Below are 15,000 nucleotides of genomic sequence, written 5' to 3'. Positions count from 1 at the left end.
TGGATGAGGTGGAGAGGGGGGGGGGGGAAGGAGAGGAACAGATGGATGAGGTGGAGAGGGGGCGGGGCTGGAGATGGGAAGGAGAGGAACAGATGGATGAGATGGAGAGGGGGGAGGGAAGGAGAGGAACAGATGGATGAGATGGAGAGGGGGAGACGGGAAGGAGAGGAACAGATGGATGAGGTGGAGAGGGGGGAAGGAGATGGGAAGGAGAGGAACAGATGGATGAGGTGGAGAGAGGGGGGGAAGGAGAGGAACAGATGGATGAGGTGGAGAGGGGGGGGGGGGGAAGGAGAGGAACAGATGGATGAGGTGGAGGGGGGAGACGGGAAGGAGAGGAACAGATGGATGAGGTGGAGAGGGGGGGGGGGGAAGGAGAGGAACAGATGGATGAGGTGGAGAGGGGGTTTGGAAGGAGAGGAATAGATGGATGATGTGGAGAGGGGGCGGGGCTGGAGATGGGAAGGAGAGGAACAGATGGATGAGATGGAGGGGGGAGACGGGAAGGAGAGGAACAGATGGATGAGGTGGAGAGGGGGAAGGAGATGGGAAGGAGAGGAACAGATGGATGAGGTGGAGAGGGGGAAGGAGATGGGAAGGAGAGGAACAGATGGATGAGGTGGAGAGGGGGGAAGAGAACAGATGGGGGGGAAGGAGAGGAACAGATGGATGAGGTGGAGAGGGGGGAAGGAGAGGAACAGATGGATGAGGTGGAGAGGGGGGGGGAAGGAGAGGAACAGATGGATGAGGTGGAGAGGGGGGGGAGGAGAGGAACAGATGGATGAGGTGGAGAGGGGGGAGGTACAGGTGGATGAGGTGGAGAGGGGGAGGGAAGGAGAGGAACAGATGGATGAGGTGGAGAGGGGGATGGGAAGGAGAGGAACAGATGGATGAGGTGGAGAGGGGGCGGGGGGACATGGGAAGGAGAGGAACAGATGGATGAGGTGGAGAGGGGGCGGGGGGGAGATGGGAAGGAGAGGAACAGATGGATGAGGTGGAGAGGGGGCGGGGGAGATGGGAAGGAGAGGAACAGATGGATGAGGTGGAGAGGGGGCGGGGGAGATGGGAAGGAGAGGAACAGATCAGATGGATGAGGTGGAGAGGGGGCGGGGGGGAGATGGGCAGGAGAGGAACAGATGGATGAGGTGGAGAGGGGGGAACAGATGGATGAGGTGGAGAGGGGGGAAGGAGAGGAACAGATGGATGAGGTGGAGAGGGGGGAGGAGAGGAACAGATGGATGAGGTGGAGAGGGGGGGGAAGGAGAGGAACAGATGGATGAGGTGGAGAGGGGCGGGGGAAGGAGAGGAACAGATGGATGAGGTGGAGAGGGGGAGACCGGAAGGAGAGGAACAGATGGATGAGATGGAGAGGGGGAGAGGAACAGATGGATGAGGTGGAGAGGGGGCGGGGGAAGGAGAGGACCAGATGGATGAGGTGGAGAGGGGGGAAGGAGACGGGAAGGAGAGGAACAGATGGATGAGGTGGAGAGGGGGGAGACGGAAAGGAGATGAACAGATGGATGAGGTGGAGAGGGGGGAGGGGGAGACAGGAAGGAGAGGAACAGATGGATGAGGTGGAGAGGGGGGAAGGAGACGGGAAGGAGAGGAACAGATGGATGAGGTGGAGAGGGGGGAAGGAGATGGGCAGGAGAGGAACAGATGGATGAGGTGGAGAGGGGGGGAACAGATGGATGAGGTGGAGAGGGGGGAAGGAGAGGAACAGATGGATGAGGTGGAGAGGGGGGAGGAGAGGAACAGATGGATGAGGTGGAGAGGGGGGGAAGGAGAGGAACAGATGGATGAGGTGGAGAGGGGCGGGGGAAGGAGAGGAACAGATGGATGAGGTGGAGAGGGGGGAGACCGGAAGGAGAGGAACAGATGGATGAGATGGAGAGGGGGAGAGGAACAGATGGATGAGGTGGAGAGGGGGCGGGGGAAGGAGAGGACCAGATGGATGAGGTGGAGAGGGGGGGGGAAGGAGACGGGAAGGAGAGGAACAGATGGATGAGGTGGAGAGGGGGAGACGGAAAGGAGATGAACAGATGGATGAGGTGGAGAGGGGGAGGGGGAGACAGGAAGGAGAGGAACAGATGGATGAGGTGGAGAGGGGGGGGAAGGAGACGGGAAGGAGAGGAACAGATGGATGAGGTGGAGAGGGGGAAGGAGACGGGAAGGAGAGGAACAGATGGATGAGGTGGATGGGGGAGACGGGAAGGAGAGGAACAGATGGATGAGGTGGAGAGGGGGAGACGGGAAGGAGAGGAACAGATGGATGAGGTGGAGAGGGGGGGGAAGGAGATGGGAGGAGAGGGACAGATGGATGAGGTGGAGAGGGGGGAAGGAGAGGAACAGATGGATGAGGTGGAGAGAGGGGGAAGGAGACGGGAAGGAGAGGAACAGATGGATGAGGTGGAGAGGGGAGGAGAGGAACAGATGGATGAGGTGGAGAGGAGGGGGAAGGAGATGGGAAGGAGAGGAACAGATGGATGAGGTTGAGAGGGGGGAGGAGAGGAACAGATGGATGAGGTGGAGAGGGGGCGGGGGGAGATGGGAAGGAGAGGAACAGATGGATGAGGTGGAGAGGGGGGAGACGAGAAGGAGAGGAACAGATGGATGAGGTGGAGAGGGGGAAGGAGACGGGAAGGAGAGGAACAGATGGATGAGGTGGAGAGGGGGGGACGGGAAGGAGAGGAACAGATGGATGAGGTGGAGAGGGGCGGGGGGGAGATGGGAAGGAGAGGAACAGATGGATGAGCTGGAGAGGGGGAGGAGATGGGAAGGAGAGGAACAGATGGATGAGGTGGAGAGGGGGCGGAGGGGAGACGGGAAGGAGAGGAACAGATGGATGAGGTGGAGAGGGGGCGGGGGGAGACGGGAAGGAGAGGAACAGATGGATGAGGTGGAGAGGGGGCGGGGGGGAGACGGGAAGGAGAGGAACAGATGGATGAGGTAGAGAGGGGGGAAGGAGACGGGAAGGAGAGGTACAGATGGATGAGGTGGAGAGGGGGAGGGGGGGAGACGGGAAGGAGAGGAACAGATGGATGAGGTGGAGAGGGGGAGGAGACGGGAAGGAGAGGAACAGATGGATGAGGTGGAGAGGGAGGAGACGGGAAGGAGAGGAACAGATGGATGAGGTGGAGAGGGGGAAGGAGACGGGAAGGAGAGGAACAGATGGATGAGGTGGAGAGGGGGGAGACGGGAAGGAGAGGAACAGATGGATGAGGTGGAGAGGGGGGGAGGAGACGGGAATTAGAGGAACAGATGGATGAGGTGGAGAGGGGGGAGGAGACGGGAAGGAGAGGAACAGATGGATGAGGTGGAGAGGGGGGACGGGAAGGAGAGGAACAGATGGATGAGGTGGAGAGGGGGGCGGGAAGGAGAGGAACAGATGGATGAGGTGGAGAGGGGGAGGAGACGGGAAGGAGAGGAACAGATGGATGAGGTGGAGAGGGGGAGAGAACTTGAAGGGATAAACGTGTGACAGGGATGCAGATGGCCAAAGAGGGAGAGAGACAAAATAGAAGAAAAGAAGAAGAGACAAAGAGAAAGAAGGCATTTTATTAAGACCAGGAACCTGGCAGGGTGTAGGAGAGAGAGAGGACAGACAGAGAGAGAGAGGACAGACAGAGAGAGAGAGGACAGACAGAGAGAGAGAGGACAGACAGAGAGAGAGAGGACAGACAGAGAGAGAGAGGACAGACAGAGAGAGAGAGGACAGACGGAGAGAGAGAGAGGACAGACAGGGGGAGGACAGACAGAGAGGGAGAGAGAGAGAGGACAGACGGAGAGAGAGGACAGACGGAGAGAGAGAGAGGACAGACAGGGGGAGGACAGACAGAGAGGGAGAGGACAGACAGAGAGAGAGAGGACAGACAGAGAGAGGACAGACAGAGAGAGAGAGGACAGACGGAGAGAGAGAGAGGACAGACAGGGGGAGGACAGACAGAGAGGAGAGAGAGAGAGAGGACAGACGGAGAGAGAGAGAGGACAGACAGGGGGAGGACAGACAGAGAGGGAGAGAGAGAGAGGACAGACGGAGAGAGAGGACAGACAGAGAAAGAGAGGACAGACAGAGAGAGAGAGGACAGACGGAGAGAGAGAGAGGACAGACAGGGGGAGGACAGACAGAGAGGGAGAGAGAGAGGACAGACGGAGAGAGAGGACAGACAGAGAAAGAGAGGACAGACAGAGAGAGAGAGGACAGATGGAGAGAGAGAGGACAGATGGAGAGAGAGAGGACAGACAGGGGGAGAGAGGACAGACAGAGAGAGAGAGGACAGACATAGAAAGAGAGGACAGACAGAGAGAGAGAGAGCGAGGACAGACAAAGAGAGAGGGGACAGACAGAGAAAGAGAGGACAGACAGAGAGAGAGAGAGAGAGGACAGATGGAGAGAGAGAGGACAGACAGAGAAAGAGAGGACAGACAGAGAGAGAGAGGACAGATGGAGAGAGAGAGGACAGACAGGGGGAGAGAGGACAGACACAGAGAGAGAGGACAGACAGAGAGAGAGAGGACAGACATAGAAAGAGAGGACAGACAGAGAGAGAGAGAGAGAGAGGACAGACGAAGAGAGAGGGGACAGACAGAGAAAGAGAGGACAGACAGAGAGAGAAAGAGAGTGAGGACAGACGGAGAGAGAGAGGACAGACAAAGAGAGGACAGACAGAGAGAGAGAGGACAGACAGAGAGAGAGAGAGGACAGACAGAGAAAGAGAGGACAGACAGAGAGAGAGAGGACAGACGGAGAGAGAGAGAGGACAGACAGGGGGAGGACAGACAGAGAGAGGACTGACAGGGGGAGGGAGGGCAGAGGGAACAGTGAAAAGGATTGAGAGCCAAGTAAAAGCGAGACAGGCAAAGAGAAAGAAGGATGGAGGCTCTAGGTTACAGAGAATCAAATAGAGGCTTTAGGTTACAGAGAGTCAAATATAGGCTTTAGGTTACAGAGAATCAAATAGAGGCTCTAGGTTACAGAGAGTCAAATAGAGGCTCTAGGTTACAGAGAATCAAATAGAGGCTTTAGGTTACAGAGAGTCAAATAGAGGCTTTAGGTTACAGAGAATCAAATAGAGGCTCTAGGTTACAGAGAATCAAATAGAGGCTCTAGGTTACAGAGAGTCAAATAGAGGCTCTAGGTTACAGAGAGTCAAATAGAGGCTCTAGGTTACAGAGAATCAAATAGAGGCTCTAGGTTACAGAGAATCAAATAGAGGCTTTAGGTTACAGAGAGTCAAATAGAGGCTTTAGGTTACAGAGAATCAAATAGAGGCTCTAGGTTACAGAGAATCAAATAGAGGCTTTAGGTTACAGAGAGTCAAATAGAGGCTCTAGGTTAAAGAGAGTCAAATAGAGGCTCTAGGTTACAGAGAATCAAATAGAGGCTTTAGGTTACAGAGAGTCAAATAGAGGCTTTAGGTTACAGAGAATCAAATAGAGGCTCTAGGTTCCAGACAACATAAGATATCTGGAATCCTGTACCGCCCAAATCTTTTGCCTACAAGCCAAAAAGCGCAGTCAATTACAAATACAACCGAATCAAATATTTGCCCTAATCCTTAAATCCACTGTCTTTCTGTTCATGTTTTCCATCTTATGCTTCCTCTGTTCGGCATCTTATTTTTCCTTCTTTTTCTCTCTCTCTCTGTCTGTCTCTCTCTCTGTCTGTCTCCCTCTCTCTCTCTCTCTCTCTCTCTCTCTCTCTCTCTTTTTTTTTTCTTTGTCTCAGTGTTGCTGAATGAACGAGAGAAGGGAAATCGTTGCCGTGGTAATGGACGTGACAGCCGTATCCAGGGACGACCGGATGGAGCACAGGCATCACCGCGGGGACCATGATCAGACCAGACATAATCTTAATTAGATAGTAATGCACGCACGTGCACACACACACACACACACACACACACACACACACACACACACACACACACACACACACACACACACACACACACACGCGTCCACTCACTTGTCTGCAGATTGTCTTATCTAATTCTGTGTCTTAAGACAGACACACACATACACAGAGTCTTAGGAGTCTTTTGTAGAACAGTCCACTGTTTGGTTACCACGTGTTCCTGTTCCAGTATATTCTGAATGGGGACTGTATTTGGGCCTTTACTACTACAGACCACAGACAGTTATATATGGCAAAACTAAACAGTCCAAAAATAAACCATTAAGGAACAAAGGTTTTGAAATGTCTGTCCTATATCTAGGAGACATAAGAAAGCTCAAAGAAATATTATTGTTTTTTGACATATTGTTACCTCTAGGTCGCCTCGTTATGGAGCACACCTGTCAACCTCGTTATGCGTACAAACAGAGCATCAGCCGGGTTCGTCAGGTTTCTGCACCTCAGCGGAGGCGACCGGTCTGCTCCTGATCCCTGGGATCGTCCCTGTGGTTGGCGTCCTGCGGCTGGAGCCAAACGCCCCGGGGAGGGTGGTACTGTTACGTAATGCTCTCTCTCCGGCGCTCTAGGTCCTCATGCTCTCACGCCTCGGCAGGATCGACAGGTTCGCAGAGGTGACCGCTCCGCTCCTGATCCCCGGGATCAGTCATCTTGGTCGGCGTCCTGCGGCTAGAGCCGTGCGTCGGGGAGGGGGGAGGGGGGGGTACTGTCACGTGTTCTCCCTCTCCGGCCTCTGGCTCACCAGGCTGCTCGTTATGGAGCACACCTGTCACCATAGTTACGCGCATTATGACTCCGTCACCTCCTTGATTACCTGCCCTCTATATATATGTCACTCCCTTTGGTTCCTTCCCCAGGCGTCATTGTTTCTGTTTCCTGTCTGTGCGTTGTTCGTGTTCTGTATTATGTTTCGTTTATTTATTAAAACACTCACCTCCCTGAACTTGCTTCTCGACTCTCAGTTCCACGTCGTTATTAACACACATATTTAACCCGTGTTTAATTTGAGCCAGATCCTGACGAAACACGTCTCAGATTTGACCGGAGCCAAGTACATCTTATGATTTATTAATTGTCACCCTGTTCGCACTGTAAACCTTCTAATAAAAGCCATCAACGTTAAAATCAAGACTCGTTATTTCTAGAAAATCGGGACATTAAGAAGTTCAGCCTTGTTTAAACCTCACACAGCCTTGTGTAAACCTCATGCAGCCTTGTGTAAATCTCATGCAGCCTTCAGCCTTGTGTAAACCTCATGCAGCCTTCAGCCTTGTGTAAACCTCATGCAGCCTTGTGTAAACCTCATGCAGCAACGACATCTAAAATGCTTTGAATTAAATCAACACATTGGAGAACACTGTCCATTTCACCACAATAGGTAGGCTACTTGACTGTGTTCCGGGACCTTCCGACCTCCCAATTTACAAATGAAGCACTGTATTTAACACCTTATTTTTATTGGCACAAAACTACCGCCATATTTTTAAAATGTATTTAATTTTATTTAAAACGGTACCAAGTTACCGTCCTGACAAGTCCAGTGATACTTGGGGGTGTCATATAGCAACACAGAAAACACAGTCATCTTCATGAGAATATCATCTTTCTAGAGAGTGTGTAGGCTAAACCGATCGTACGCTACAGATGTTGTTTATGTGAGAAGACCAATATCTGACAAACACCGCTGTAGTTCGGCCACCTTCCACCACAGATACGGAAGGCCGACTTAGGTGGACGAAGCCCACGCAAAACCCCCCCCCCCAGATATCTCTAGCTTAAACTCACAGATTCATTTGAGGATTTTTCTTATTATGTTACTTATACTGAACAAAAATATCAAAACAACATGTAAAGAGTTGGTCTCATGTTTCATGAGCTGAAATAAAAAGATCCCAGAAATTCTCCATTCGCACAAAAAGCTAATTTCTCAAAAAATGTTGTTTACATCCCTGTTAGTGAACATTTCTCCTTTACCAAGATAATCCATCCATTTGACAGGTGTGGCATATCAAGAAGCTGATTTAAACAGCATGATCATTACACAGGTGCACCTTGTGCTGGGGACAGATCCTGCAGTCATGTGAAATCCACAGATTACAGACTAATACATTTATTTCCTAATATTGTCACGCCCTGACCTTAGTTATCTTAGTTTTCTTTATTATCTTGGTTAGGTCAGGGTGTGACGAGGGTGGTTTGTTTAGTTTTGTATTGTCTAGGTTTTTTTTGTATGCCTAGGGGATTTTGTAAGTCTATGTGTTTATATGTCTATGGTTGCCTAGATTGGTTCTTAATCAGAGGCAGCTGTTTATCGTTGTCTCTGATTGGGGACCATATTTAGGTAGCCATATTCCTTGGGTATTTTGTGGGTTCTTATTCTATGTTTAGTTGCCTGTCTGCACTAGCCATATTAGCGTCACAGTTTGTTTTGTATTAGTTTGTTCAGTGTTTCGTTCGTTCTTAAAAAGAAGTATATACGCTTACCACGCTGCGCCTTGGTCTCCTCATTATGACGACCATGACAAATATGACGCTTTGAAATTGTTGCATGTTGCATTTATATTTTAGTGTTCAGTGTAGATTGACAAAAGGGTGCATCAATAGAATCTTAAGGACTTTAATTCATGCATTTCGGGAATCAATGTATGTGTGTGTGTGTGTGTCCCGTTTGTCTCAGATTCTCCCATCAGCCACCCTGAGACAACCAATCAAACAACCTTTTCTGAAAAGGTCACCACTATCACACGAGACACACACTCAAAAGGGCTTCCAGGCAACGCGCGCACACACAGCTGCACGTACTTACGCACACACAGGTACACAAAGTACAGACACACACGACTCATGTTCCACTCTCTGGCACTTGAACAAAACCATAAAATGGCTGCCATCTTTACAAGATGTGAAAACACAGACCTCACTGTTTCATCCCTCTGGATTAGTAGTGAACGGCACACAGACACTTTATAAAGCAAACGTATAATCCTGGGGGAAAACCACTAGGAAAAAATATATATAATAAATAATACAGGTAACGAGTGGAGGACAGTGGAGCCTCTTAAAGAAAAAGTTACAGGTCTGTGAGAGCCAGAAATCTTGCTTGTTTGTAGGTGACCAAATACTTATTTTCCACCATAATTTGCAAATAAATTCATTAAAAATCCTACAATGTGATTTTCTGGATTTTTTTTTTTTTTCATTTTGTCTGTCATAGTTGAAGTGTACCTATGATGAAAATTACAGGCCTCTCTCATCTTTTTAAGTGGGAGAACTTGCACAATTTGTGGCTGACTAAATACTTTTTTTGCCCCACTGTATATATATATAATTGAGTTAATAAAGCCGCATATGAACATGGTCTCTTTTTTGTTTTCTTGAGTAAGGCTCTAAAATGCAGGTGTTTCAGCCTAGCTTAGTGTTTTCTGTGGTGGTGGTGGTGGTGGTGGTGGGGCAAGCCAGCAGAAAATACGGAGCATTGCGCCGTGATTGGCTCAGTGTTCTGTCACTCATGAGGACACGACGTCAACACCAAGTCTACGGGTAGAGCTAGAAAATTCTAGCCCCCTAGGGTGCTACCATAGAGTTACATTAGAAGTGCCATTCCAAAAAGGCTCAAGGTCATTGGCCACAGATAAAAATGACGTCGAATCACGTTATATGTACAGTAGCTTTGATTGGACTGATCATGTCAACATCATACTTTCACAATCTGTTTTGAACGGTCATCCAACTCTGGAATTTTAAATCAGGCCTCTTACTAAAGCTACGTCCTGAAGGTCAATGAGGTCATCATGATTCAACCTTCTAATTTTTCTCAAGTTCCCAGTTGTCTTGAAAAGCACCATAAATCCAGAGAATGTCAGACTTTGATGACAAAATTTGCCCTCAAGAAGGACCGCCGCGCCACCTTCCTGTTCAAGTTCAAATATGCCAGGGAGATATGTATACTGTAGCTAAGTAATACTAAGTGTATGTTGTGTAGTAAGATGTTAGTAGCCCATGTGCCTCACCCTAATAATTTAGTCTATTTACCCCTCTTAATTTCGCCTACTGTTCTGACTTGGTGGTGCAGATGTAACCTGTTTTAGAGAAATGTTGAATATTGTAAAAGCGTTCATTGTCTGCTTATATGCCCCCTTTATTTATCCTACGGCTCTGACATGGTGTACAGGAAGAACACAGTAAGAATGAACCATGTTCTGAATTCTGTCGCTGTAAATTTCAAAAGTGCTGAACAAATAGTTATATTGACTACGTCCGTCCAAGTCAGCTATGCTTTTTTAAAAGGCAGTAAATGAGGCTGAATGAACTGTTTGGCTGCCAGACAAGGCTCCTCTGATAGCCAGGTGTAGCAGTGGTAAGATGTTGGGACTGCTGTTGGGACACTGCTGTTGGGACAGCTTTATGTAGGCCCTAACAGTTTGTGGGCACCGTTTGTCACGGTTATAGTGCAATTAATGTATTGTTTAGAGTTGTGTTGTGCATTGGCTTTGCAGGTATGCATCCCACTTTTTATTTTTTCTGCCCCACAAAGATTTACAGGCTAAAATCACCTCTGGCCTAAGGAACTACTATCAATATCACAGGTCGACCTGTGGCTGTGCTGCAGTGCTCCGAGTCATCTCAAAGACTGATTGGCTGGTTTTAATCATTCACCTCTACAAAAGGAGTGTTTAGGCTGCGGAGTGATGAGAGTCACAGGTGGCGTGTGTTTAAATGCACCCTTTATTTATACTACAGTTCTGATTTGGTGTACAGGGGAGAACACAAAAGGAGTGTGTGTAATGCTGAAGTCCCAACTCTTACCTTCTGTCCTGGCTCAGTGTAGTCCGCCTGGTTGTGTCCTGAATTCTCCAGATCCAGAGCTGACTCATCCTCTAAAGTATCATCTGGACTGACCACCGTCAACCCTGATACCTCATCCAGAATGTCCTCTAAAGGGAGAGAGGGGGAGAGAGAGAGAGAATTTGTGGAAACAACAATAGTCGCAGTACGCTACAGGAGAAGAACACAACCCACAACTCACAACTCTCAACCCACAGTGACACAAACACACAAGGCGTTGGAGGCACAGTGTTAGCTGCGGTGCAGTGCCCCTGGAGCAGTTTACGGGTTAAGTACTTTGCTCAAGGGCACAACGGACAGGAGATGGTATTTAGGATGGAGCTAACAGAGCTGTGATTCAAACCAGCAACTCTCCGGTTGTTTATTACTTCTCCAGGCTACCTGCCACCCCAGACTATATAAGATAGTCAATCCTGGTCCTGGGGACCTGAAAGGCCCTAGCACTAACACGCCTGCTTAACACGCCTGCTTGACACGCCTGCTTGACACGCCTGCTTGACACGCCTGCTTGACACGCCTGCTTGACACGCCTGCTTGACACGCCTGCTTGACACGCCTGCTTGACACGCCTGCTTGACACGCCTGCTTGACACGCCTGCTAAAGGCTTGTTGATTAGTGATATCAGGTGTGTAGTCAACCCTTTGGGAATAGGATTGAGAAAACCCCATTCTACAGTATGGTCTGTGCATTATGAAGGTATTATTGTGTCTGACCTTCTGAAGGGGTTAGAAACGGACAGTTATGATGATAACTACTGTTCCCTGAAGGAAGCGAACGAGGTATAACATACTATGGGGAGTCAACGACCAATCATATTTTTATCCGAAGAAAACAAGCCTAACGGGCCAATGACTACAGAGCCCGCCCTCGGTAGCTCCCGCCTTCCTGACTATAACACTGAAGCTCACATTCATTTCTCAATTCAGTACCGCTCTTCAGCGAGCCCAAACCCCTTGACAGCACGGGGCCAAAAGATGTTATATCTTGTTCCCTCCTTCAGGCAGCAGTAGTTATATTCATAAATGTACGTTCCCTTTCAGTCGGTCACTCTGTAAAACATACTATGGACAGGTACTCTCACGCCCCAAGCTGGCTCAGAGGGTACCAAACCAGCTCCAAAAAGGTTTGCAGAAGCCCCCTTTTTCCCTAATACCCGAGAAGCCTGAACTGTCAAAGCCCCATATCGGGAACCAGAACCTGCTGCAACTTGGCTATGCCGCCACTGCAGCCCAAGACCCCATGGTTCCAAGAACAATACTCACCTTGCAAACCTTAAATGTCAGAGCTCATACATGGAACCGCAAATACAAAACAACAGAACACCTGTCGTGACTTGGTAAAGTGTGCAAACGCGCTGCATGGCATCGACCAGAGTCGATGAACCACATCAGCCCAAGGCTAAAACCCCACAGGGGAACTGCGGTACCCCAGACAAAACGCAGTCCATAGATCCTACCGGTTCAAAAAAGGCTCACACAGTGACCCAAGGAATCGGAAAATGCCAGAACTCACACAAGGAACCAAAAGTCCAAAACAACAGGTACCTGCTGTGAGTGTGATAATGCACGCTGCCTAATACCTGCTCCAGGAACATAAGAACACTATGAGCCACACTGAGAGCAGTTACATCCAAGCAATAACTCACTGAAGCACAGATATCATCAGTCATCGTGCTTCTGAACAATGCCCAAAAAGCCCCCACACCCCTAGTGGAGTGAGCATGCACACAACGACGGGCAACGCTAGGCAACGACGGGCAACTCCACAATCCAAGGAGAAAGATACTGCTTAGAAAGAGTCCTACCCTGAGCTGGATTAGCGAAACAGGACCAAAAAAAAGCTGGTCATAAACCCCAGATATCCTTGATCCTATCCGTGTACATGCGTAAGGCACTGGACACAGGCAATGCATCCTCTATTGTTCACTGGAAGAAAACGGGGGGACAAGACCCTGGTGTAGAGACGTTTATCCCTTCACCACACGACAAGATGGCTGCCATATAAATATTTTCCATATTCAATATGGAAAAAGAAAGGCCCTGCTCAAAAATCTTTCAACATCAAAATGCCGCCAAAGAGCTCTGAAAAGGAGAAACTCCTTTAACTTCTCTAGGGTAGAGGGCAACATTTGGAATTTTGGATGAAAAGCATGCCCAAATTAAACTGCCTTCTACTCAGGCCCAGAAGATAGGATATGCATGTAATTAGTGGATTTGGATAGAAAACACTCTAAAGTTTCCAAAACTGTTACAATAATGTTTGTGAGTATAACAGAACTGATTTGGCAGGTGAAAACCTGAGAAAAATCCATTCAGGAAGTTGGATTTTTTTGTTTGTTGTAGTTTTCTATTCAATGCCATTACAGTATCCATTGACTTAGGACTCAAATTGCAGTTCCTATGCCTTCCACCAGATGTCAACAGTCTTTAGAAATGGTTTCAGCCTTGTATTCTGATAAATGAGGGAGTAAGACCAGTTTGAATGAGTGGACCCTGCCGTGTCACAGAGCTTTTTCATGCGCACGACCGAGAGAGTGCCTTTCTTGTTTACCTTTTATATTGAGGATGTCATTGTCCGGTTGAAATATTATCGATTATTTAGGATAAAAACAACCTGAGGATTGAATATAAACATCGTTTGACATGTTTCTATGAACTTTACGGATACAATTTTTTTGTCTTGCCTGTTGTGACTGCGTTTGAGCTTGTGGATTACTGAAGACAATGCTCGAACAAAATGTTTTTGGATATAAAGAGAGACTTTATTGAACAAAAGGAACATTTATCGAATAAATTAATTTCTTCTGAGTGCAATCATATGAAGATCATCAAAGGTAAGTTATTAATTTTATCTCTATTTCTGACTTGTGTAACTCTTCTACTTGGCTGGTTACTGTTTGTAATGATTTATCTGCTGGGCTATGTTCCCAAATAATCATAAGGTATGCTTTCGCCGTAAAGCATTTTTGAAATCTGACACCCTGGTTGGATTCACAAGAAGTTCATCTTTAAACCTATGTAAAATAGTTGTCTCTTTTCTGAATTTTTATAATGAGTATTTCTGTATTTGAATTTGGCGCTCTGCAATCTCACCCTAGAGAGGTTAACCGTGACACCAACCCCTCAAATGCACGCCACTTGTATGTATACAACCCCCTTCATAGAGACTCTACAATCACTGTCGTCATCACGTTCCAGGGTAATCCCGTAGCCGTCAAATTCAACCTTTCAGGTGCCAAACTTACAGATCCTTTCACGGTCAAACCTACAGATCCTTTCATGGTCCAAACCTACAGATCCTTTCACGGTCCAAACCTACAGATCTTTCATGGTCCAAACTTACAGATCCTTTCATGGTCCAAACCTACTGATCCCACATCTGTGGCCAAATCCTCAGTTTCACTGACAATGCATTTTTTTTTACAAGAAGACCAATGTCTGACAAAAGCCGCTGTAGTTCGGCCACCTTCCACCACAGATACGGAAGGCCGACTTAGGTGGATGAAGCCCACGCAACCCCCCAGATACCTCTAGCTTAAACTCACAGATTCATTTGAGGATTTTTCTTATTATGTTACTTATACTGAACAAAAATATCAAAACAACATGTAAAGAGTTGGTCTCATGTTTCATGAGCTGAAATAAAAAGATCCCAGAAATTCTCCATACGCACAAAAAGCTAATTTCTCAAAAAATGTTGTTTACATCCCCTGTTAGTGAGCATTGCTCCTTTGCCAAGATAATCCTTTCACCTGACAGGTGAGGCATAACAAGAAGCTGATTAAATAGCATGATCATTACACAGGTGCACCTTGCACTGGGGACAATAAAAGGCCACTCTGTTCAGTTTTGTCAAACAACACAATGTCACACCAGTTTTGACGGAGCATGCAGTTGGCATGCCGACCGCAGGAATGTCCACCAGGGCTGTTGACAGAGAATTTAATGTTAATATCTCTACTATAAGCCGTCTCCAACGTCATTTTAGAGAATTTGGCAGCACGTCCAACGGCCTCACAACCACAGACCACGTGTAACCACGCCAGCCCAGGACCTCCACATCCAGCTTCTTCACCTGCGGGATCGTCTGAGACCAGCCACCCGGGCAGTTGATGAAACCGTGGGTTTGCAGAAATTAAGAATTTCTACACAAACTGTCAGAGAACCTCATCAGACTGCAATTCTGTCCATCTGCAGTTCGTCTGGGCTGATGGCCGACATATATATATATGTATATGGTG

The 15,000-nt window shown here is 48.2% G+C and overlaps 1 protein-coding gene across 6 annotated transcripts in view; it reads right to left on the bottom strand.

The window, feature by feature from the left end:
- LOC112231461 (rho guanine nucleotide exchange factor TIAM1-like) overlaps positions 1 to 15,000 on the bottom strand; it is a 204,796-nt gene that overhangs the window by 40,279 nt on the left and 149,517 nt on the right. For all 6 annotated transcript variants that reach the window (XM_042311258.1, XM_042311256.1, XM_042311253.1 and 3 more), the window contains exon 17: positions 10,721 to 10,848. In XM_042311258.1, coding sequence (XP_042167192.1) covers positions 10,721 to 10,848 — 128 coding nt within the window. The remainder of the gene's footprint in view (positions 1 to 10,720; positions 10,849 to 15,000) is intronic.

Source organism: Oncorhynchus tshawytscha, linkage group LG33 (assembly GCF_018296145.1).
Source record: "Oncorhynchus tshawytscha isolate Ot180627B linkage group LG33, Otsh_v2.0, whole genome shotgun sequence".
In the NCBI taxonomy this organism is placed as follows: Eukaryota; Metazoa; Chordata; class Actinopteri; order Salmoniformes; family Salmonidae; genus Oncorhynchus; species Oncorhynchus tshawytscha.
This window is presented reverse-complemented; position numbering and strand designations above follow the sequence as displayed.